Source organism: Pleurodeles waltl, chromosome 7, assembly GCF_031143425.1.
Source record: "Pleurodeles waltl isolate 20211129_DDA chromosome 7, aPleWal1.hap1.20221129, whole genome shotgun sequence".
In the NCBI taxonomy this organism is placed as follows: domain Eukaryota; kingdom Metazoa; phylum Chordata; class Amphibia; order Caudata; family Salamandridae; genus Pleurodeles; species Pleurodeles waltl.
Genome location: NC_090446.1, coordinates 121,049,373 through 121,075,096, shown reverse-complemented (window position 1 = coordinate 121,075,096; position 25,724 = coordinate 121,049,373). Strand labels below are relative to the sequence as shown.

The 25,724-nt window shown below is 48.3% G+C and overlaps 1 protein-coding gene across 3 annotated transcripts in view; it reads left to right on the top strand.

The window, feature by feature from the left end:
* TCEA2 (transcription elongation factor A2) overlaps nucleotides 1-25,724 on the top strand; it is a 577,635-nt gene that overhangs the window by 100,142 nt on the left and 451,769 nt on the right. For all 3 annotated transcript variants that reach the window (XM_069243232.1, XM_069243235.1, XM_069243233.1), the window contains one exon: nucleotides 16,339-16,444. In XM_069243232.1, the coding sequence (XP_069099333.1) occupies nucleotides 16,339-16,444 (106 nt within the window). The remainder of the gene's footprint in view (nucleotides 1-16,338; nucleotides 16,445-25,724) is intronic.

Genomic DNA, 25,724 nt, shown 5'->3' with positions numbered 1-25,724 from the left:
TGTATGTCACAATTGCGAACGGTCAAGATTTTATCCATGCAGAACTATATAACATGCAAAACTTCGAAGAGATTGTTAAGACTGTTCTAAGATATCAAAGTCAGTGTGCATCGTGCAAGAGCTGCACGTTGTCTTTGACAGTTATCTTGGACTATCTGTCAAAGAATATGAGAGACTCAGACAAATGTTTATTAGTGGAACAATTTACCTAGCCTGCATCAAAAATACTTATGCATCTTCATAAATTTTGGTCATCTGCCTTGAACAAGATGAACTTGGAGATGTTATCTTGTCAAAACATTGCTGCTGCTACAGTGGACACTGAATTTCAAATTACTGCAAGTGGAGTGATTGTCAATGAGGAGTTGATGCCTGCAGAGAGATATTCAAAAGGTAATGGGCTATATTGTTCAAGAACCTAACAGCAAATTGGAGGAAGCTGACCTACGTGTTGTGCTACATGTTGAGTGGAATATTCGAAATGGGTTGAGTCATTGTACTGTCAAATGACACAGATGTTATTATTGTGCTACTTAGATTTGTTGCAATGTTCATGAGTCAAGGATTGTCAGAGTTATGGGTACGGTGTGGAACAGGTGAGAAAAGACACTTAATCCCGCTTCATATTCGGTACAAGAAACTTGACCCAGCGATGTCCAGTGTTCTTATCAAGGCACATATTCTTACTGGTGATGACACTAAGAGCAAAATTGGAACAAACATTTGGAGCTTTAACTGCTAAACCTGTGAAGTTTCTAAACGGATGTGCTGGGACCGAAGAAGAATGGGACTTGAAAGACGTAGAAAAATACCTTGTGAGTGTAAGGAACACGAGTTCTGACTGTCACACATTTGACGATCTTCGATACAGTGAGTCCAAGAGATCAGTCCTGCTAAGTGACCTTCCACTGACGTCATATTCTGTGTCAACACATTAAAAGAGCGATCTACTTGATCAGAAGATGTGTAAATGTTTTGGATCATGCATATGTAGAGAAAGATTCATGTGAATTTAGTTGGTAGTATATTGATGGGGTGCTAAAACCTATGAAATTTTTGAAAGCCTCTAAACACAGAACTTGCACTTACATGCACTTGCAAAACCTGTGCTACAAAAATATGTTGATATGTTCTTCTCAAATGTTCAACATTCTGCAAATGTACCACGAGCGATTGCCGAAACAAATAAAGTGAACTAGGAAAATGTCTAAAACAGGAGTAATAGACATTTATTTTTTATTTTTCAGCTCATAAACATTGTTTGGTGTATACATAAAAGGATTAAAAACCATTATTATTTATTTCATTTCTATATATGTCTCTTCTTCCTCTATTATCGCTGCCATTTTGGAAAATGGTGGAAGGGTTGATGTGAGTTGTTGTTTTCTCTCTCTGTAGTACTGCTTGACACCAAAAACCTATGTATTGAAACCAAAATGAAGTATATATATAGGTTTCATGATTCCTTAAATATTACATCATCACTGAAACACATCCGCCATTTGTAAAAGTGTTGTCCAGGAAAATGTGGCCCAGATCAGCATTATCTACCCAAGCTAAATTACTTCTCCAGTGATCCAAAAACACAAACACAAATCAAAAATGAAAATATCCGGACAACAATATTTTTATGGAGGTATATCAGGAGGGCCGGGATTATGTTAGCAGGGTACTTTAACATTTTCCACTCCTAAACTTTGATTGATCACATCATCTGTTGCCTGGGGCTGAGGTTTAAGGGACAACTGAAGCCCTCTCTGCTTGGCTACCAGATTGTGGGCTGGTGGAACTCTGGAGGGCAGTGTATCCGATATCTAGCTAATACGCTTTCTTCTCCTCACTACACACAGTCAATACATGAATTGTTCTGTTTTTTGCCAGAATGTCCTTACTGGATTTAATATATGTAATTGAATATCTCACTAGAACTATTTCAGATCACAGTCCACTTTTCTGATGTTACAGTGGGGGCACAAACATGCATACCCACTTGCCCAGACCACAGTGCTTCATGATTCTGTTTATGGACAAACTATAGCACAGACAATCACTACCTTCTTTAATGTGCAAGAGCCACTAAAAATGCAGTAATAGAGTGGGAGGCCTACAAGGTCTATATAAGGGACACGTGCATTAGTACTTCCCTTGGGGTTGGTAGAGCACCCCACATGCAGTTGCAATCTGTGCAAAGAAAATTGAGACAACATGAAAATGCCTTGGCTGCCTGTTGCTCCAACGATACTCCCCTTCTTAACCAAAATCAATAGCATTCAGAGACCCAAACCAGACTAAGCTTGCATGACTATGAGAAATACATAGTTTTCCTATAATCTGTAGACAATAAGTTGTGTAAGCTCTTAGCTCCTCAATCTGCTACCTCTCCTACACCCATCATCACATCAGTGAGAGACCATCAAGGACACATTTTAGGTTCTTGATCTGCCATTAAGTCTGAGTTTGTTGTTTTTTTATTAATGCCTATCAGGCATGGATATGACTGGCCCAAGAATGCCATGACAATTACATACAGCTAGCAGACCTCTCAAGAATACATGTAGGCTCCACTACTCTTGCTGTGTGAAATTAATGCAGCAATTAGCCAATTGGCTACAGGTAAGAAAGCTCACAGCGACATCCTGCCTTTAGGGTTCTACAAAGCTTATCAGGCTGCACTGGGGCCCCACACTGCTCTAGCTCTACTTGGCAGCTTATGGTGCAGGTGTGCTCCCCTCCACTCCTAAAGAAACCATTATCACTATGTAAACCGGACAAGGACTGATTGTAGAGGTTTTCCTACCATCCCCTGTCCATACTGAACTTGGACATAAAGATCCTGATAAGTGTTTTTCTAACAAAGCATCAATGGAATGGAGTGGGGGTGTAGGCAGGATAATAGGCCGATGCCCTCCAAAGTCATAGGGAATTAAATTTAAGGGACAGCACACCTGGAGCCAAGAGTGACCACAAGTTATTTTTGGTGGCAAGGAATTTTACAGTGGTCTTTATTAATGGTGAAAGGATTGGGATATAGCGCAGTGGCAGAGCTGTTGATCGGTTGCTTCCTATTACAGGCAACAGCCCCCCCCCCCCCCAAGACCAGCTATAACTCTCTTAGACTGGGTTTTCTTCGAATGGAAGTAAGACTGCGGAAAGGGGCAAGACAGGTTGTGCAATACACAGCAATAAGAGGAGTCAGAAGGGCGGATCACGGGCAAAACAACAGAAAAACACCACTTGGAGCCAGAACTGGGTGAGAATTGGAGGAGCTACTACAGAGAGCAAGAGAACTGCTGGCCTGACAATGCAGCGGTGTGGGTAATAATCGGCGTCTGAGCCCACCCGAGCAGGGCCTGGTTAAGAGACAGAGAACAAGGCAGGAAGTAGGTGCAGAGAGGTTATCACTTTGAGGCAAGGAGAACAGTGCCCACCCGACCCCCAGGGGCATGGGGCCACTGCAGCCAGAACGGCACCCCCTGTCAAGCGCAAATTGGCCCAGGCTTCCAAAGGGGTAAGAGCAAAGCAAAGACCCATCCATCCACCTTGGGGGTGCACAACATTAAGGCGAGTCAGCTGGACCCTCTGGACACTGAGGGACCAAGCGAAGGGAGCAGTGACGACAACTTTGAATCTGATCAAGGCAGGACTCCTGAAGCCAGTACCGCAGCGGCCATAGAACCAACCCAAGACCGTTCATGGCCTCAGCAACCACACCCCTTGACACCTCCCGCAGGCAGCCAATGGTAGGCATGGCCAGACAAGGGACCTGTTTTCCCCCGGGCAACGGACCTTCCTGCTGGCCAGATGTGGTTCCCTGGCACGGCTAGGCAAAAGGGGGTGGAGAGGTCCATCGAGCTGGCCTTAGGTATGGGCAGGCAAGCAGGGGCAGAACTAGGGGTGGCAAATGCAAATGAGAAAGAGGGGCCGGCCCCAGAGGGAAAACAGAACAAAGATAAGGAGGATGTCAGGAAAGAAGGGCAGGCAGTCATTATGGGTCCCCCCCTCTAAAGGGACCAATTCCACAAAGGCCTGGGTGGGGGGGGGAGAGGGGGCGCAACCCTGGGGACAGGAATAGGGAAGCAAGCAAGTGAATACATCATACCATCCCTGGCTGACCCCCCCATAATGGCCAGGGAAACAGACCTTGCTAGCCTAATTCCACTGGAGGTGAAAGAAAGAGCATGGAGAAAAGAGTTTATAGACATATTCTCCCTCCTCGAGGTGCAGGCGGCTGGATTGGACTTCACCGCACATGGTAAAAAAGACGAAGATAGAAGAGAAAGGTGCAGGCCAAGGGTGGAGAGGACTATAGAAAACTGGCTACGAGCATTCTGAACCCTAGCCTGTGTATTCATTGTAAAAGTCCTAGAGAGCGCGGCAGGGCTATTCCTTCATGAACAGAGAGTGCTTGCAGCTCAGTTGAACTACCTAGGCAATGCTTGGCTGCGTTACAACAAGGGATTCAGTGAAAAAATGCAGCAGGGCCTATCATTGAGTAGGACTGGCAGGATGTTGAGGGGTTCACAAAACACATGATGGTAGCCAATGAGGGCGTGAGCACACAGGATCATAATTTTTGCCCCACTGGGGGTTAAGGCAAACCTGAAGGACTCACACACGGCAGCAGGGCAAAGAACGAACCAGGGAGTAAACAGGGCAGGCCCTGTTCAAATACCTACTGGAAATGTAACAAAAATGAATGCAAGTGGAGACAGGCCTACAAATTCAAGCATAACTACCGCATTTGTGGAAGGACTCACCCAGAAGTCGAAAGACCAAAGGAGCAAGGGGAAAAAGACAGCAGCATCAGAAAGTCGGTAATTTGGGACAGACCCCGGAGTAACGGAGCCCACGGGAAACCCTATCTCTTTACCCACCTCCATCCATGTAGGCCGGCTGTTATACTTACTCAGTGGATACACAAAAAAGGAGGGGCAGCTATTGGCTGAAGGTTTCACAGTAGGATTCACCATTCCATACAAAAAAAAAACATGAAGCTATTTTTAATACTTACTCATCCCTTCTGGAATTGACACTGAACAGGTGTTCTTTTCAGTTGAAAAGTGGAGGGGCAATAAAAGATGCCTTTAAATTGTGTCCTTATGTCACATTTGCTCAGTATTCACAGACAGAGGTCAGAAGTCAACTTTTCTTACAATGAATTGTCCTCCTCACTGCAGAGTTCTAGGACTTTGTATGGTGAACTGTGTGACCTGCTGCTTAGAATGTAAAATAAAAGGATATCGGGTGTCAGGTTTTTCCTAACACACAACATTTAAAAGACTAAGTCAACTGTGCAAACATTTCAAAATTTATTTCAGTAGTTGTAAAAGCCCTTTTTTATATTTCTGTGTAATGAAAAATATTTTAATAGGATGAAAACAAATCAGAATACTTTACATGTTGATGTGCAAAGGATAAGTTCTCTTGTAGGGGATTTCCATATATAGTCATAAGCGCTGAATAGTTCTGCCCGCCTGCGGGGACCCCAGAACATTTTTCTGAAAATATCTTCTTAAGTGTTGATTTTCACCTTTCTTCCGGCAGGCCTGCAAAGTCACTTAGGGGGTTATTCTAACTTTGGAGGAGTGTTAATCCGTCCCAAAAGTGACGGTAAAGTGACGGATATACCACCAGCCGTATTACGAGTTCCATAGGATATAATGGACTCGTAATACGGCTGGTGGTAAATCCGTCACTTTTCCGTCACTTTTGGGACGGATTAACACCTCCTCCAAAGTTAGAATAACCCCCTTAATGTCATTATGCAGCCTAAAGCAGAGGCTACAAATGCCAAAATTCTTCATCCCGTTTGGTTGAAAAGAAGGTCCTGCAAGGCAGATATGCATTCAAATGCATGAATGTTTTGAATATTTTACAAAACAAAATCTTTAACAAACCTTTTTGCAATATTACATAAGGGTGAAGAAGTGCAGGGCAGTGTAGCCCATAAGCTGCCATTATATAGACTAGTAAAGTAAAAGTAAAGCTGTGCCTTTAAGAGCAGGCGGTCCTCCAATATCCCATCATGCTCAGCAAAAGGCACTTAGCTCAGTTCTTTTTTTCCGGCTCCTGCTGATAGGACCCTGAAGCTTGAGGTCCACCTATTTAGAGGTTTTTTCACAAACATTTCTACTCAAGTACTTCTGACTACATCTTCATTCGACGTTTTTTTATCTTTCCTCACTATTTTCTATCATTTTTTGTACAATTCTGACAGAAATGTATGGTATTTTACCATCCAGATGCCTTCACTTTTTGACAAGTGCCCTCATTGTGGCAGGAAGAAGGCCAAAACAGACCCACACGCGGTCTGTATTATCTGCCTTCAGTCTTCACATATACCTGACGTTGACAGTTAACACACTGTCGAAGAGACATGATCATCCAACGTTGAGAAATACTTCTCTGTCGAGGTCACCATCGGCACAGCGTGGATGGTCGAGGAACACCTGACGTCATGAAGGATCGACGTTGAGAACAATACGTCGACGTCGCTCATCGACGGCCAGGAGCCTGTCTATGTCAAGGAGGTCACTAAGGAAGAGGAGGAGGATTTACTCCACATCTGAATCTTCTCCTTCTCTCGTGATGGTTCCATCAACTTCTCCTCAACCATCTCCTCCTCCACATACCACAATGCCTTCACTGCTTTCGCCGCCTCCACCTGATCCTCTCGCTCATGTAGCGCCTCCTCTGGTACCACCCTCTGAACTGGCTCCTGCGACTCCTGTAGGCTCCTCAAGACATTCGCGTCACCGTTCATCTAGACGTTCTTCTAGTTCCAGACATTACCACCTTCACAGTAGATCAAGATCTTGATCCCATCTATGTCATTCATCCTCGTCTACCAGAGACTGTTCTCCAACTCTGTCAGACTCTCCAACGCCCTGAGTCTCTCCAACTGACGGTGTGAACACATTTCAGGAAGTTCTTGTCCGAGGTGCTACAAAAAGTAATATTCCTCTGGCAGCACCTACGCCGACAACATCTGTAATCTTCGAGACTTTGCACCAACGTTCTTCCGCAAGACCCTTGCTTTTGCTGGTCCCAAGTCTCCTAGAACCAGCGATGGACTTATTCCTGACACCTGGCTCCAAAAGAAATATCGTCCTTCAGAGCAGGATCCTTAATTTTTAAGGGCAGACCCAGCACCAGATTCTGTGATAATTGTAGCTGCTAAGAAGTTACATTCTACTTCTCCTTCATCCTCCTCTCCACCAGACAAGGAGAGCAAAAAAGTGGACGTGTCAGGCCACAAGGTTTGCTCAACATCTTCCATTTCCATGAAGACAGCCAGTGCCACGGCCCTCTTGGGCAGGTATGACCGTGCTCTTTGGGATTCCATTATTCTATTTGCTGACCATCTTTCCAAAGATAAAAAAAGATTTCCTTGAAATTATCAACAAAGGAGCTATGGTTTCTAATCAGATAATTAGCGCAGTGGTTGATTCTTCTATATTAGCGGCGCATGGATATTGTCATGGAATATCCCTGAAAAGGCATTCATGGCTCCGTCTTAATCTTTGAAGCCAGAAGAACAGCAAAGAATACAGAACATTCCATTTACAGGTTCTACTCTGTTTGGTTCGCACTCTGATGATGAGATGTCTAGAATGAAATCAGAACTGGACACTCTTAAAGCTGTAGTCTTTGAAAAACCTAAAGAACAGTGTAAGTCGTTCCGTCCTTACCACCGGAGGTTTTTCTCACAGAGATTCCAAACTCTCCAGTGGGGACCACCTAGATCTCAACAACAACAGCAACTACACCAGAGATGATACCAAACTCAGCGCAAGCAAATGCGAGGTTGTTCCACTCAACAAACCACCCAAGGAAGATGTCAACCATCTGCGTCTAAGCCCTGAGCCGTTCCTTCCTCCTCTTCCGTTACCCACTTCGGTAGGGGGAAGTATCTTGCGTTACCTGACAAAGTGGCAAAGCATCACATCAGAAGTCTGGGTTCTGAATATTTTGCAAAATAGTTATTGTCTCAGGTTTACAAACCCTCTGCATTCTACTCCACTGAAGTCCTCCATGTCCCATCTCGATTCTCTCAGGGCAGAGGTCAACATCCTATTGCAAAAGAAGGCGATAGAACCAGTTCCCACTGATCAACATGGAAAACGGATTTAGACAAGCACAAATTCAGACCTATTCTCGATCTAAGAATAGCCAACAAATAGATTTGAAAGGAGAAATTCAGAATTCTGGCTTTGCATCAGATATATCCTAAGCTTCACAGGGAGATTGGCTATGTTCAGTCGATCTTCACGATGCATACTTCCACATTCCCATTGCCAGGAAGCAGCAGAAGTTCCTAAGGTTTCTTGTGGAACAAGACCATTACCAATCTGCAGTGCTCTCATTCGGCCTCAAGTCAGCGCACAGAACGTTCTCCAAATGCATGGCTGTGGTGGCAGCCCATCTAAGAAAGCATTGAGTCTTTGTCTATCCTTATCTAGACGATTGGCTCATAAAGACATCCGCATCTCAAGAAGCCCAACTACATTTCAGTTGGACTTACCAACTTCTTCAACAGTTGGGCCTTCAGGTCAGCCTTGTCATGTCAATGTCATCACCTGTCCAGAGGTTGCACTACTTAGGTGCCACCATCGACACCATTCAAGCAAAGGTGTTTCCTTCGGAGGAGCGACGTTTATCGATCCTTCTGAAATGTCAAGCTCTTGAGAAAGCGCCTCAGTCAAGAGGAAGAATAGTCTCATCTCTTTTGGATCGATGGCTTCTTGCATCCACCTCACTCCCATTGCTCGCCTCCACATGAGACCCTTGCAGGAGTGTCTAGAAAATCAATGGAATCAGTTAATAAACAATTGGGAGGACAGGATTACTCTCTCCCTATATGCAACATGGTCCCTCAGGTGGTGGTGTTCTCCGAACAATCTTCTGAAAGGGATGCCCTTCCACCATCAAGTCCCTACGCAGACGATAGTCACGGGCGCATCGTTGCAAGGATGGGGTGCCCATATGGATCATCTGCAGATTCAAGGCACTTGGGGGGTCATTCCGACCTCGGCGGTCTTTTCAATAGACCGCCGAGGGACCGCCGTACGGAAGACCGCCAGTGCTGGCGGTCTTCCGCATGGGCCATTCTGACTGTTGACAGCGCTCCGCCCGTTTCCGTACGAAGAGCCGCCAACAGCCATTCTGGCGGCAGGCGGGGAAGTGGAGGTAGCTCCACCTCCACCGCCACGCCAACAGAACACCGCCCAGTGAATCACGACCTGTGATTCGCTGTGGCGGTGTTCTGTTGGCGTGTCGGTGTCGGCGGAGCTGCCCGTTCCCTCCCGGAGGATCACCAGGAACAGGTAAGGTGATCGTCCGCTAGGGAAGGGGGGTGGGGGGGGTTGTGAGTTGTGTGCGTGCATGGGGGTGTGCGTATGTGTATATTGAGGGGGCGTGTGAATGCGTGCATGAATGCGGGGGGGGGTGTGTATGTGCATGGATGCGTGCATGAATGCGGGGGGGTGTGTGTATGTGCATGGATGCGTGCATGAATGCGGGGGGGGTGTGTATGTGCATGGATGCGTGCCTGTATGTGTGTATGTGTGTGTATATGTTGGGGATCGGGGTGGGGGACGGGGGTCCTGCAACCTTTTGGGGGTAGCAGGGGTGGTGGGGGGGTAGGGGAGGGAGTCGGGTTGGGGGTGGGGGAGACCCCTATCAGTGCCAGGGAAGGGATTCCCTGGCACTGATAGTGCTTACCGCCATGGATTGCATGGCGGTCCCCAACCGCATGAAATCCATGGCGGTAAGCCGGGGTCAGGCGGGTTGGAATACCGCCAGCGGTATGTGACGACCGCCGGCCTGGAGACCCAGGTCTCCAGCCCGGCGGTCGGAACGGTGAAGCAGCGGCTGACCATGGCGGTAGCCGCCATGGTCAGAATACATGAAAAAAGACCGCCAGCCTGTTGGCGGTCTTACCGCCGCTTCACCGCCGACCGCCAGGGTCAGAATGACCCCCTTGGTCTCAGAAGAAGAGATTGTATCATATCAATCTCCTAGAGCTACGGGCAGTTTATCTGGCACTCAAAGCCTTTTTCTCGGCATTCACTACAAACACCCTACTTGTTCAGGCAGATAATACAGCCACAATGTATTACCTGAACAAGCAGGGGGGCACCAGATCCGAAAGACTATCATTGGAGGCACAGACAATATGGAACTGGCTTCTGTCCAAGAACCTAACAATAACAGCGACTCAACTCCCTGACTTAGTGAATGTACAGGCAGCCGCTCTCAGCAGAGTGCTGGACGAAAACCACGAGTGGGTGCTGTACGACGACATCGTACAATACATCTTCTCCATGTGGGGCACCCCCTCTATAGATCTGTTTGCAACAGCAGACAAAAGAAAATGCCTGAACTTCGCCTTCAGGTACTACCATCCAGGGACATTGGGGAATGCCCTATAGATAGACTGGTCAACCAAATTTCTCTGTGCCTTTCCACCACTTCCCCTGATCCTGGCAGTCCTGATCAAACTGTCCAGCTCCAAAGCGAGGATGATCCTCATCGCTCTGGAATGGCCCGACAGTGGTGGTTTCCAGACCTTCTTCACCGGTCACTCCGTCCACATCTCAGGCTGCCATGCAGGCCAGACCTTCTGACGAAATTTGAAGGACAGATGAAACATCCCAAACTCTCGTCGTTGAATTTGGCAGCTTGGCTCCTGAGCTAGTGCAGTATGGTCACCTTAATCCGCAGCAAGACTGCATGGACGTTCTAAGAGAAGCAAAATGACCATCTACCAAATCAGCATATGCCTTAAAATGGAAAAGATTCTGCATTTGGTGTTTGGACAAGAACATAGATCCCACAGCATGCGGAGAAGAAGTTGTTCTTCCATACCTTTTGCAGCTAGCAAAATATGTTTTGCAATTCTCATCCAAAAAAGTACACCTGGCAGCTCTCACTGCATACAGGAAAAGTCCTTCACAAACCTCTTTCTTTAAAATTCCAGTCATTAAAGACTTCCTAGAAGGGTTAAAGAAGGTTTTTCCTCCTCCTAGGCATCCATCTCCGCCACGGGAACTTAATGTAGTTCTTTCACGTCTATTGCAGCATCCTTTTGAGCCCATACACAAGGCATCTCTCCAACATCTCACTTGAAAAACGGCCTTCCTTGTAGCAATTACATCAGCTCACAGGGTTAGTGAGATTCAGGCCCTTTGTACTCATGTACCATACATTGTTTTTCATTATTCCAAGGTTGTAATGAGAACACATCCAAAATTCCTACCAAAAGTTATATCTGATTTTCATGTAAACCAGACTATTTCTTTACCAACTTTCAAAACCCATCTACTCCTGCAGAGAGAACACTTCACTCTCTAGATGTGAAGAGGGTTTTAAAAGCAACTGTTCCTTAACTATGGTCCAGTTCGAACAGGCCTTGCCACCTCCAAGCAATCTCTTTCCAGGTGGATTAGTTGTGCAGTTACCAGTTAGCCAGTAAGTCCCTTGTTGGCAGACCTAAAGCACATTCTACCAAGGACAAAGAGGCCACGACTGCTTTGATGAGAAACATTCCCTTAACATATATTTGCAAAGCTGCTACCTGGAGGTCTGCCCACACCTTTACTAAGCACTTCTGTCTTGATTCTGATGCTAGAGCAGATGCTCAAGTAGGACAGGCTTCTCTTAGGAATCTCTTTGCATAAAGAAATATCACTCTATTGTCCTATCTAATCCACCGCTCTCAGGGGGATGAGCTTGCTACTCTATTCACCATTTATGACTATGCATGGAAATCCCACACGAGAGTAGGAATAGTTTCTTACCTGTAACTCCAGTTATCTATGATAGTCATAAGCGACCCTCCCTCCTCCCCAGTGGAATAGACAAAATAATAGTTAAAGGACATTTTCATCTCAGCTAGTAAAGCCTACAAAAAGAACTGAGGGAACTGCCTTTTGCTGAGCATGATGGGATATGGGAGGACCACCTGCTCTTGAAGGGCACGGCTTTACTTTTTAGTCTGTATAATGGCAGCCTATGGGCTACACTGCCCTGCACTTCTTCACCCTTATGTAATATTGCAAAAATGTTTTCTGTAAAATATTCAAAACATTCATGCATTTGAATGCATATCTGCCTTGCAGTACCTTTTTTCAACCAAACTGGATGAAAGATTTTGGCATTTGTAGCTCTCTCCTTTAGGCTGCATAATGACATTCTCAAGTGACTTTGCAGGCCTTCCTGAAGAAAGGCGAACCTCAACACTTAAGAAGATATTTTCAGAAAAATGCTCCAGGGTCCATGCAGGCGGGCGGAACTATTCAGCGCTTATGACTATCATGGAAATACCCCTACGAGAGAACTGGAGGTACAGGTAAGAAACTATTCCTTTTCTGAAACCCAGTTTTCACAGATTGTTAATACACTATATAGTTTTATCAGTAAAGCTGCAAGTTAGTGGAGAGGTTTTTGGAAATTTCTTGGAAAGTTACTGTGTGTAGATGACAATATGTTCCCACATCCTGGTTTAGTAATAAATTTATTACATTTAAGTGTTTAAAGAAACTGAGAAACACTCTTGCCCTGATGGCAGTGTTGTTAATAAAGATAAGTCATAGGTTATGTGGGCTAGACCTCATGGGTATGTGGGCTAGATTCTTGTGATGCATGCAGCAAACTTTAGTCTACTTAATCAAACAAAAGAGGTTTTTTTATACTGCAGAAATGCTGAGCTCATATATTTGAAGGTGCAACCATATGTGAGAATTAAGAAAAAGGCGACTCTGTAAACTGTTTTCCTAGGATCACACAATTTGAGACCCGTTTACGGGTCAAGCACATTACAGTTAGGTCGAATAGATTTAAGTTTCTCAACCTGCAGGTCTAGTAACATTTTTATGATTTTTCGAGCCCTGTGCAGGACCCCGAAATCAGTCATGGAAAACTGGGAACTGGCCAGGCAGAACGTAGCAAAAGAACTGTCCTTGGGAAAGGTGGCAGGCCCCTTTTTGGTCTCTAACACCCCGTCCCCTCCCATGGAGGACTTCATGGTATCCCTTCTGGGGGTGGTGCCTAAATAATAGGAAGGGAAATTCAGGTTAATTCTTTGCCTGTCTTGCCCCTGGGAGCATCGGTGAATGATGGGCTTGACCCGGGGAGCTGCTAGTTATCCTTCTCCACGGTGGATGATGCAGTGGATCGGATCGAAGTGTTAAGAAAGGGGACGTTGTTAGCAAAGACCAATATCAACTCCGCCTTCCGCCTCCTGTCAGTGCACCCAGATAGCAATCATCTGTTGGGGTTTCACCTAGACGACCAATTTTATTAGACAAATGCCTGCCCATGGGCTACACCATCTGCTGCACGTATTTCGAGGCATTCAATTCCTTCATGGAATGGGTCCTGCTAGAGTAGTGCCCTGCAGGGGGGTGCACGTGGTACCTGGATGACTTTCTGTTCATTGGTAAGGCAGGTACCAGAGAGTGTGAGGAGCTGCTACAGGCTTTCAAGACGCTGGCTGAGGAGCTGGAGGTGGCGATAGTGCAGGAAAAAAAATGGAAGGCCCATCCACATGCTTATCCTTTCTGGGCATAGAACTGGATACCATAGGGGGTGTGTGCAGGCTCCACCAAACCAAAGTAGAGGAGCTGCAGAAGGATATTGCAGCTGTGCTTGCAAAAAAGAAGGTGACTCAAGTCAAAATCTAGCAGCACTTGGGCAGGCTCACCTTTGCAAATAGGGTGAAACCCGGCAGGCAGGCCTTTTACCAGGCGCCTAGCATGGTTGAGCAGTGATCTCAAAGAGAAGGACCATAGAGTACGTCTCACAGAAGGGGTCAAGAGGACCTGGAACAGTGGCTGAGCTTCCTGGGTAGTTTCAATTGAACGCTAATCTGAAGGGCGTCCTGGGTCCCTGCTATGTAACTTGAACTCTTCACTGATGCAGCAGAAGGCCAAGGTTTCGGGGCAGTCCTGGGACCAGCTTGGACGGCAGCCCTCTGGCCCGCCTCATGGCGTGTGAGCAGGATAACCAAGAACATCACAGTGTTGGAACTCTCCCCTATAGTCATTGCCTTCACCATTTGTGGGGTCTGACAATCACACAGTGGTGCAGGTGCTAAATCTCAGGACAGCCCGATGCCCTCCGGTGGTCCATTTTTTACCCAACCTAACTGGATGTTAACTTAAGGACAACATTGTAGTGAGGGCTAAGCATATTCCTGGTTGTGAAAACTCAATGGCTGACGCATTGTCTAGTTTTCAATGGCAGACATTCAGGGACCTGGTGACAATGTTGGACAGCAGCAGCAAGATGCAGTAAGTGCTGGGAGGTTTTTCAGGAGGTCACCAGCTCAAAGGGGTGGGGTGATGCCACTGCTGAGGAGGTACAGAGTTTTATACACTGGGCTTTTACACGGGGTAGGAGCAAGGCCTGGGCACAGGCTTACCTCAGTGCTGTTGCATACTTTGCAAAATTGTTCTCAGGGATGGAACCCACCAATTCTTTCTGCTGGAGGGCGGCCATGAAAGGTTGAGGTAGACTACAGCCCAAGCAATGGAACCAGCGGCTACCAATTGAGTTCTACATGTTAGGGTAGCCAATCGGCGCTCTGCTAAAGGTATGCAGTACAAAGCACAAGAACGTACTGTTCAGGGCAGCTTTCACAATGGCTTTCTTCCGGGCTTATTGGGTCAGTGAACTTATTGCACCCTCCAGGTCAAACCCAAGGGATGTTTGCCTCCAAGGTAAGGATGTGCTCATGGGGGACGGATTCATGATAGTCCACCTACGCAGGTCAAAGAGAGACCAAGGGGGTAAAGGGAAATATTCTTGTCTTTACTGCCTGGATGAGGACACCCTCTGCCCAGTATGCAGCAGCAGGATTACATGGGGCTGGGCATCCAAGAAGACTTACCACTTTTCCAGCATAAGGATGGCCCCTGCCTCAGACGTTTTCAATTTACAGCAGTACTATAAATGGCCATCACAAAAGCCAGGCTCCCCCCTAACAGGTTTGGAACCTACTCATTCTGCATAAGTGCAGCCACCACGGCGGCAGCGAATGGGCGCAGTGAGGATCGGATAAGGATATTGAGATGGACGCATTTAAAAGTTACATCCCGCCTGCGGGCCCCTAAGTCCTAGCCCCCTCACCCCCTCCTTATTTTTTACTTTCCCTATGGCAGGCCCCTCTGGCGACGGGTGCAGAATATGGATTGTGGGCCACTCCTACATCTCGCGGGCACAGTGGTGAGCAGCGTGGAAGAACTACGGGGTGGTGGACAGCGGTGTTATGGCTGGGCCCAGCTTCTTCCCTCCCTGCAGAAGTGCTGTGCTGCAGTACGGCAGGCCAGAGGCCGTGGCAATACACTTGTGGGGGGAATGATCTAACTTGCTTGGGTAAGAAGGACTTGTTGGGGGCAATTGTGTCAGGGCTTACGGTGGTGGCACGACTGTTATACCCTGCTGAGATTCTGTGGTCTGAAATAATAGCACAGCCAGTGTGGAGGGGGGGAGAGAGGAGGTGGCAAGGATGACGGGGCAGTGGACAGATCCAGGAGGAAGCTGATCATATCCATGTCCAAGGTGTGTAGGGCCCACTCTTCAGGGTTATTAACCTCAGGACACCGGGGTTTTATGAGGCAGGTGGCGTCCACTTGATGGGGGTAGGCATGGATATGTTCTTGTTAAACATAGTGGGGGCATTTGAACAGATAGGCTTCCATTAGGGCAAGGCAAAAGGGGGAGCTGCCTGTGATCGGGTAACCACATGCAGAATGGGAGAAAAACACAGCCAGACAGATAGCACATCAGCCCAAAGAACAAGAGCTGCTCAGGTAGTGTCCTTGGGATGTCTCACGGCAGGGACACCAGGGAGCAGACAAAGGGTCAACAAGGGTTAGCAGCGGGTAGACATGGAACTTGCAGCACAGGCAAGGCCAGGGACCACCCACTACGATTTGGTAGTACGGGAAGCCTAGCCGCAGAAAGGCTGACTAAGGAGACCCTCATGAGAAAAGGCTGTGCTGGAGCACTGGCCACCAGTAACGTAACAAGCGAACCCATGGTAACTGGAAGGACACGGAAAAAAACTGATAATGTGCATTGAACTTGAGGGCCAGAAACCGCATGTCTTTGTTTGTGATGTACAAGTTAATAAACTGCGGCTGTTTATACTCCAGCAATGTCTCCCCTCATCGGTGTCACAGGGAAATGGGGAAACCTGGAACATCCAGGAACGGTCGGAAGAGGAAGATGGTCGCTCGCCCTTCTGGGTGGGTTAAGGCTTTGTTGTTTGAAGGTGCTGATTAAACCTTTCTCTTTTTCTTGCTTTTCTGACTCGTAACTTTCTTCTTACAGTCAACCAGGATTGGAATGTCTGTGAATGCAATCAGAAAGCAAACTAGCGATGAGGAAGTGATACTGCTGGCTAAATCTCTCATCAAATCCTGGAAGAAACTTCTAGGTGAGTAAATGTTAAAAAATATCTTGTTGAAACTGCTGTTTACTTTGTACGTTTACACAATGGTATTGCCTGTTACGCGACTCTCTTTATCACTGTTCGGCACTTCACTCTGTGGTGTGCCCCCTTTTGATTTTATGCTAAAATGTGTATTTACTACTAAGTGTATTTATTTTTTAGGAATGTAAGTTGTGGCCTCACAGCTTGCTCTTTCTTCTGAAATAATCTTAAATCATCTGTGGTCAACACTGTGGCCCTCATTCTGACCTTGGCGGTCGGCGGAGAGGCGGCGGTCGGACCGCGAACAGACCAGCGGTCATAAAAATGGCATTCTGACCGCGGCGGTCCCCGCCGCGATCGACTGCCACTTCCCCACTCCGACCGCCACTGCGGTCATGACCGCCGGGCTGGAGTTTGCGCACTCCGGCCCGGCGGTCGTCCCAAGACCGCCAACGGTATCATGACCCTGCTTACCGCCGCGGTTTCTGGCGGTCGGGAACCGCCATGCGAACCATGGCGGTAGGCACTATCGGGGCCTGGGAATTCCTTCCCTGGCACTGATAGGGGTCTCCCCCACCCCCCACTACCCCCCACGAGTCCTCCCCCCACACCCTCCACCCCCCTGCCACCACCCAGAGGTGGTACGAACCCCCTCCCCACCCCCGACATGCACATAGATGCACCCCGACATGCACACACCCCCTACACACACACATACACAACGGGGACACATACCCGCACACATACATGCAGACATGCGCACCCGCCGAACTGCACACATTACCCATAGACACAGCAGCACCCCCCGCCCGCATACACGCACTCACACACCCCCTCTACACACTCACACGCACACCCCCATGCACGCACACATCACACAACACCCCCCCACCCCCTCCCCTAACGGACGATCAACCTACCTTGTGCGTTGGTCATCCGGGAGGCGACGGGAGCCATGGGGAGGTGACCGCCAACAGAACACCGCCAACAGAAGACCACCACACAGATATGTGGGTCGTAATTCTGTGGGCGGTGTTCTGCTGGCGTGGCGGTGGAGGTTGACCAGTCTCCACTTTCCCGCCGACCGCCAGTGTGGCTGCTGGCGGTTTCCCGGCGGAACGCTCCCAGCGGTCGGAATACGCACAGCGGCATACCGCTGCGGTCGGCGGTCTTCACCGCGGCGGTAACTCGGCGGTCTTGCGAAAAGGCCGCCAAGGTCAGAATGAGGGCCTGTGTGTCTTAGTGAATGATAGCTAGATGGATGAGTGAAAGGGTAAACAGATGGAATAATATGGATGAAAGAATGGGATGAAGGGTGGATGGATGGGTGGAAGGATGGATGGCTGAATGAAAGGGTTGCTCGATGGATGAGTCAAAGGGAGGGTGATGGATGGAGTGAAAGGATGGATAGATGGAACCAAAGGGTGGATGGATGAGCGAAAGGATGGATGAATGTTTGAATGGATGAATGAAAGGGGGTATGGGTAAGTGAAAAAATTGATGATTGAGTGGATGGATTGATTTGATGGATAGGTGTCCCTGGACCAGTGGCGGCTCTCCTTTATGGTCTTCACAGCTACACTATACCCTCCTTGTTTTGGGGTCCATTTTTATTGTCTCAAGAGTGAATAAGTATTCACTCTTGATTTAATAAAAAGAAAATGTAGACCCGCTTCAGGTCCATCAACAAACTGAGGCACCTAGTGACATTGTTTGATTGCTGACACAGGTGCTTGAAGGTGCGTGCGTCAGCCATCAGAGATACTGTTCAGAGCTGGTGAAATCCCAGCACTGAGCATTTCTGTGTGACTGTGTGAGTGAAAGTGAGAGATAGTCAGTGAAGGAATGAGTAACAGTAAGGACCAGTTTATGTGAGTGTAAGAAGCTGGCCTGGTGTGTGGTGGGTATCTATGGTACTTACATCTTATAACAGGATTCCCCTATTAGTGAAGTGTAGGCAGTGTCTTGTAGCCAGGCTCTCTAGAGGTAGCTGTGGATGAGCAGTCAAGGCTTATCTAGGAGACATGCAAAGCTCATGCAATACCACCGTAGTCACACAGCACTTACACACTTGAAAGAACCACACAGTGTTCCAAAAATAAAGATACTTTATTTTAGTGACCCAATTACCAAATGTACTAGATAGGCAACTCTCCAATAGGGGGTAAGTAAACACACTAAATATGTACGCTAATGATCAGAAATAGGCAAACAAAGCAATAAAAAACAGTGTAATAGCAATAGACAATAGTGACACTAGGGGGAGCCCAAACCATATCCTAAAATAATGGAATGCAAATGCAGGACCCCCACCCAAGCAAGTGGACTCTTTAGAGGGGAGCTGGAGGAACTAGGGACCCCAAAAGGTAAGTACCACAGTGCCCCCCAGAGACCAGGAAGAAAATAGTAAGTTACTGGTTTTTCCCCAACCACCAAAAGGGCTGAAAAGAAGAATAATGCACCACCCAGACAAGACTACAAGAAACCAATGCTGACACTGAAGAAGGAAGGCCTGAAAAAGAAGGGGACCCAGTCGAGAACTCGTTGAGAGTGTCCGGTGGTGTCAATAGCCACTACCCGCCGGTCTGTGTTTGCAGAAGTTGGTCGACGGTAGGATGAAGACGGTCAGCAAAGCAGCCCTGGAGTTGGTGAAGAGGGGCTGGAGGATGCGTCAACGTCCCACGCCAGATGGCATATTGCAGCCTGTCGCGTGGAAAAGCCACCAACAAGCCCTGGCAATGTCACGATTCACCCTGGGCTTACCGTCGAGGTTGGAGAGAGGTGGGGAGCGGCCCCGGTTCCTGCAAGTCCTGCTCTGGCCGAGGTAGGGGCGACCCCTTCCGGTAGCCACAGTGCTGTTTGACAATAGTAAGCCACTACAGTCCGTGCCCTCCAGAAGGAGTCCTAGAGGAAAAACCCCAAAAGGGTAAAAAACCTCCAACAGGAACTCCCTGAAACAGAAGGAGGACACAAGGACGTTAGGACTTAAGATTCTGGAATTCAGGAATTCTGGTGACGGAAGACAGATCAAGAACAACTGGCGCCACAAGAGGAAACCAGCCGGAGCGTGACTACCACCGCAGGAGTGTTGCAACGCAATGAGAAGGAAGATAGATTCCCCCTAGACAGGAAGTGGAAAACAGGAAGTAGTAAAACCACCATCTTGGTTTGGGGAAAAGGTCATGACTAGAATAGAAAACATGCTCCTAAGAAAAGAGAAACAATGCATGCAGGGAAGAGAGGAAGTGAACAGCATGCTGGGAAGGGGAAAAGCATGCATAAAAATGAGTCATGTGCAGGCATACGGCTTTTGGCCGTGTGAAAAGGTAAGCGGTGGCAAGGAGGGGGTCCCGGGAATCCCAGGTGTGTTTATCTATTCTTACGCGTTGAGCGCGGCAAGGATCGAGACCCGATTCGGGGTCTCCTATCCTGCCGCGCCTGCCCTGGAACTTGCGGCCGGAGAAAAGGGCTGCGGCGGGTGCCGCGACCCTGAAACCGAGCCGCGGCTTCCCCTGCTGCCTGCCCGCGGGCTGCCGCGTTCCCAGTAAATTGTGCTGCAGCGGCCCGTGCACGCTGCCGCGGCGTAACAGGCAAAGCAAGAGTCGCAGTAGATGAAAAGTGGAGCTGCCAGGGACCAGCAAAGTCCTGGGAGGACTCAACCCACAGAGGGGAGTCCCAGGGGATCCTCTGCAATGCAGAGAGTCCACAGAAGAAGAGGCAGCCCCCACAGAAGACCCACTGCAAGAGGACCCAGGAGTCGCAGAGGAGCCCACGCAGCCCAACTGAAGAAAGGTCCCATGCCACACGAGAAGCATGCAGAGGGCTGTGCGGTACGGGCAAGAGTGCTGGGGGCTGAGGCTACACAGAGCCTAAAGATCCCTTGGAGGAGATGCCAACAAGCCTTGGTAGTTGTAAGAGACAAGGTGCACAGGGGTCCTGCATGGGAAGGCAAGGGCTTACCTTTACCAAAGTTAGACAGCTGGCAGAGAGGACCAAGATGACGACTCCAGACCACCACCCATCATGCAGGATCCACGCAGCTCAGGATGAGAGGAGATCCACGCTTCTTGTGCAGGATGAAGACTTGCTGCCCTGAGAGGATGCACAGTCGGGTAAATGTTGCAGTTGCTGAAAGGACCCGGAGAAAAATCTTGCAGTGCAAAGTTGTCACTGTTGCTGCAGAGTGTAGGTTCCTGTGAAGTCCAGTTGTGGTTCCAGTGGCCAGAAGTCGAAGTAAACGCTACAAAGGAGTCCTGCTGGAGTCAAATCTGAGGACCTACCCAAGAGGGAGACCCTAAATAGCCCTGGAAGAGGCATTGGTCACTTAGCCAGGTGGCCACCTATCAGGAGGGGGCTTTGACATCACCTGCCTGACCTGGCCACTCAGATGCTCAGAGAGGCTGATTCAATATGGCAGAATCAAGGGACCCTCTTGAGTACCTCTGGGCACCACCCCTGGGGTGGTGATGGACAGAGGAGTGGTCACTCCCCTTTCCATTTTTCAGTTTCATGCCAGAGCAAGCACTGGAGGTCCCTGAACCGGTGTAGACTGGTTTATGCAAGGAGGGCACCAAATGTGCCCTTCAAAGCATACCAGTGGCTTGGGGAGGCTACCCCTTCCAAGTCATGTAACACCTATTTCCAAAGGGAGTGGAGGTACCCCTCTCTCCCAAAGTAAATCTTTTGTTCTGCCTTTCTGGGCTTGAGCTGGTCAAGCAGCAGGAGGGCAGAAACCTGTCTGTGGGGTGGGAGCAGCGTGAGCTGCCCGGAAACCCCAGAAAGCTAGTAGAAGCAATGCTGGGGATCCTCTAAGAAGCCCCCAGAGTGCATGGAATCAAACAACCAATACTGTCAACAGTATTAGGTTATGATTCCGACATGTTTGATACCAAACATGCCTAGGTTCGGAGTTACCATTATGTAGCTGGACATAGGTAGTGACCTATGTTCAGTACACATGTAAAATGGCGGCCCGAGCTCACGAAGTACAAGAAAATGGAGCTTGAGTTAGTGGGGGCACTTCTCGTACAGGGGTGCTCTCACACGCAGGTACCTGCACCCTTCTCTCTGAGCTAGGAGGGCCTACCATAGAGGTGACTTACAGTGACCAGGTGCAGGGACCTATAGAGAAAAGGGTACATGCCCCCTTTCCCACAGGCTGCAATGGTAGGCCTGCAGATACACTTTGCATGGGCTCCCCATGTGTGGCATAATACATGCTGCAGCCCATGGGGGACCCCTGGTGCCCCAATGCCCTGGGTAACTGGGTACCATATGCTAGGTACTTATAAGCTGGCACTAGTATTCCAAATATGAGGTGTTTGTGGTTCAAGCAACCAAGTTTAAACGGAGAGGGCATAGTCACTGGAGTCCTGGTTTGCAGGATCCCAGTGAACGCAGTCAAAACATATTGACAAAGCGGGGGTAACCATGCCAGAAAGAGGGTACTTTCCTACAGTGAGAAAGAATGTGAGCGAGTCAGGGAGAATTACGGTGAGTGTACCTGAGTGTAACTGTGTGTGAGACTGAGACACAGTAAGACTAATTCAGAATTAGTGCAAGTCAGACAGAGTGGGGCAGAGTAGAATGAAAGACTGTGTGAATTAGTGAGATCAAGTGAGACTGAGTGAGTCAGAGTGAGACAGTAAACTTAGTACAAGAAAGTGTGAGAAAACCCTTCAAGAAAAAGCTCTTTGGAATCCGAGCCAAAGATTAAGCCCCCACCACTTTTAAAGGTCACCAGTTGCAACTGCCCAGTAGATGCTTGTGCTCTCTACTGCAGTTACCGGTATGAAGTCCCTTCAAAGCTGCCTGGCTTGCATGCATGGTAAGAGTGTCCCAATCTGACTGGACACATTAGATTTTATTATTGGGAATAAGTCAGGTGGAAAATAAATTATCTTGAGCACAGCCCATAACAGTTTCTGCTAGTGAGGTATCAGAAAAACTCCACTTTCCAAGCTGGTATTCTTCAACTTCCATGTCGTGGTCATTCTCCTCAGTCATATTCGAAGTGGTATGAGAAATCCCAGGCATGATGAAAATACTTGGTTAGAAGACCGTTTTCTTCCTGGTACCCAGATAGACTGGTTCAGTTGGATCCACTTGTGATGGTCGAGGGAAGAGGTGTCAATCACGTTAGCTGAGGGCTCCTGAGGGACTAAATCGACTGCAGAGACACCATTACACCATCAGTTGTGGCCCACTGTGTTAGAGGATCGAGGAGTCACAAGTCATTGTTACACTGTAGGATGAGGCCAGTCTCTGGATGCAGTGCTGCAAGCAAGCCCATTGCTTTTGCCGATTGAGTATCCCTTCTAGGAGACAATGGAGTCCGTTTGCTTCAGTGATTCCTGAGACCTGCACTTGGGAATCAAGCCCAGCTCCTCCTGTTGTCTCTCGCAGTCCCATCTGACCAGAGTGATTAATTTCCTCTCTCTTTCTCCCACACAGAGATTGATGCCAGAAACTGTGTCATGCAGGTGGCCCTTTATATTGAGAGCACTACCCAGTCAATTAACTGAGCTTCGCCACAATACAAAGTACAGATGACCCTCTATTTGCTAGTGTTTGTCCACCTCAGTCCTCCGCATAAATGTAAGAGACACACGAAAAAGAAGAGCACTGAGCGTCATTGCTCCATTCGTCTACCTAGCTTCTCAAGACACCACTGCCCACAGCAGTATTTTTGTTGGGAAGTCACTCTCATAGCTGCCAAGTTTTCATTTTGCTTATTTGTGTAGTTTCCATCCATGTTTTCAGTGTGCTCATGCATGATCTTTTAATGCATTGGAGAACAAAGCAGTTATGCCCTGAGTTGACTTACAGTTCGGAAATGATACAATTTGTGCATGGCAGTGGCCTACACATGGCAATAAAAGAGCTTGAACATCCTGAGGTGCCTATTGAAGATCAGTTTCCTACTTCCCTTTTCTAACACACTCATCCTGGGTGATTAAAAAGAGATGGGCACTGTAATATAAAAATCATACTAATAGGTCAATCATTAGCAGAGTTTATGTCACATAACACCCCAAAAAATAATAATGGAATGGGGTGACACTGAACATAAAGTTTTGGGGATCACACAGTAGATCTATTTTACAGGCTTAACAGATCCACTCACTCTAGCTTTGGAGTGCCGAGCTGTCCATCAGAAAACAGAGAACAGAGATTAAGCATGACAGGAAGTGTACTGCTCAAGTCTGACAAATGTAGTAGCAAGTGTCATAGAGACCTAGCCATTTCTCAAGTTCCACATATTTTATTGGTGTTTGTAGGAAAGTACCATTTTGCCTGGCATGTTACCCCCATATTTCACTGTATATATGTTGTTTTAGTGTATGTGTCACTGGGACCCTGCCAGCCAGGGCCCCAGTGCTCATAAGTGTGTCCTGTATGTGTTCCCTGTGTGATGACTAACTGTCTCACTGAGGCTCTGCTAACCAGAACCTCAGTGGTTATGCTCTCTCTGCTTTCTAAATTTTCACTAACAGGCTAGTGACCAATTTCACCAATTCACATTGGCATACTGGAACACCCTTATAATTCCCTAGTATATGGTACTGAGGTACCCAGGGTATTGGGGTTCCAGGAGATCCCTATGGGCTGCAGCATTTCTTTTGCCACCCATAGGGAGCTCTGACAATTCTTACACAGGCCTGCCACTGCAGCCTGAGTGAAATAACGTCCACGTTATTTCACAGCCATTTACCACTGCACTTAAGTAACTTATAAGTCACCTATATGTCTAACCTTTACCTGGTAAAGGTTGGGTGCTAAGTTACTTAGTGTGTGGGCACCCTGGCACTAGCCAAGGTGCCCCCACATCGTTCAGGGCAAATTCCCCGGACTTTGTGAGTGCGGGGACACCATTACACGCGTGCACTGTACATAGGTCACTACCTATGTACAGCGTCACAATGGTAACTCCGAACATGGCCATGTAACATGTCTAAGATCATGGAATTGTCACCCCAATGCCATCCTGGCATTGGGGAGACAATTCCATGATCCCCCGAGTCTCTAGCACAGACCCGGGTACTGCCAAACTGCCTTTCCCGGGGTTTCACTGCAGCTGCTGCTGCTGCTAACCCCTCAGACAGGTTTCTGCCCTCCTGGGGTCCAGCCAGGCTTGGCCCAGGAAGGCAGAACAAAGGACTTCCTCAGAGAGAGGGTGTTACACCCTCTCACTTTGGAAAAAGGTGTCAGGGCTGGGGAGGAGTAGCCTCCCCCAGCCTCTGGAAATGCTTTGATGGGCACAGATGGTGCCCATCTCTGCATAAGCCAGTCCACACCGGTTTAGGGATCCCCCAGCCCTGCTCTGGCGCGAAACTGGACAAAGGAAAGGGGAGTGACCACTCCCCTGACCTGCACCTCCCAGGGGAGGTGCCCAGAGCTCCTCCATTGTGCCCCAGACCTCTGCCATCTTGGAAACAGAGGTGTTGCTGGCACACTGGACTGCTCTGAGTGGCCAGTGCCAGCAGGTGACGTCAGAGACTCCTTCTGATAGGCTCTTACCTGTGTTACTAGCCTATCCTCCTTCCTAGGTAGCCAAACCTCCTTTTCTGGCTATTTAGGGTCTCTGATTTGGGGAATTCTTTAGATAATGAATGCAAGAGCTCATTAGAGTTCCTCTGCATCTCTCTCTTCACCTTCTGCCAAGGAATCGACCGGTGACTGCTCAGGACTCCTGCAAAACCGCAACAAAGTAGCAAAGACGACTACTGCAACGTTGTATCGCTGATCCTGCCGCCTTCTCGACTGTTTTCCTGGTGGTGCATGCTGTGGGAGTAGTCTGCCTCCTCTCTGCACTAGAAGCTCCGAAGAAATCTCCCGTGGGTCGACAGAATCTTCCCCCTGCAACTGCAGCCAACAAAAAGACTGCATCACCGGTCCTTTGGGTCCCCTCTCAGCACGCCGAGCGTGGTCCCTGGAACTCAGCAACTCTGTCCAAGTGACTCCCACAGTCCAGTGACTCTTCAGTCCAAGTTTGGTGGAGGTAAGTCCTTGCCTCCCCACGCTAGACTGCATTGCTGGGTACCGCGTGATTTGCAGCTGCTCCGGCTCCTGTACACTCTTCCAGGATTTCCTTTGTGCACAGCCAAGCCTGGGTCCCCGACACTCTAACCTGCAGTGCACAACCTCCTGAGTTGTCCTCCGGCGTCGTGGGATCTCCTTTTGTGACTTCGGGTGAGGTCCGGTTCACTCCTCTTCATAGTACCTGTTCCGGCACGTCTGCGGGTGCTGCCTGCTTCTGATAGGGCTCCTTATCTTGCTGGGC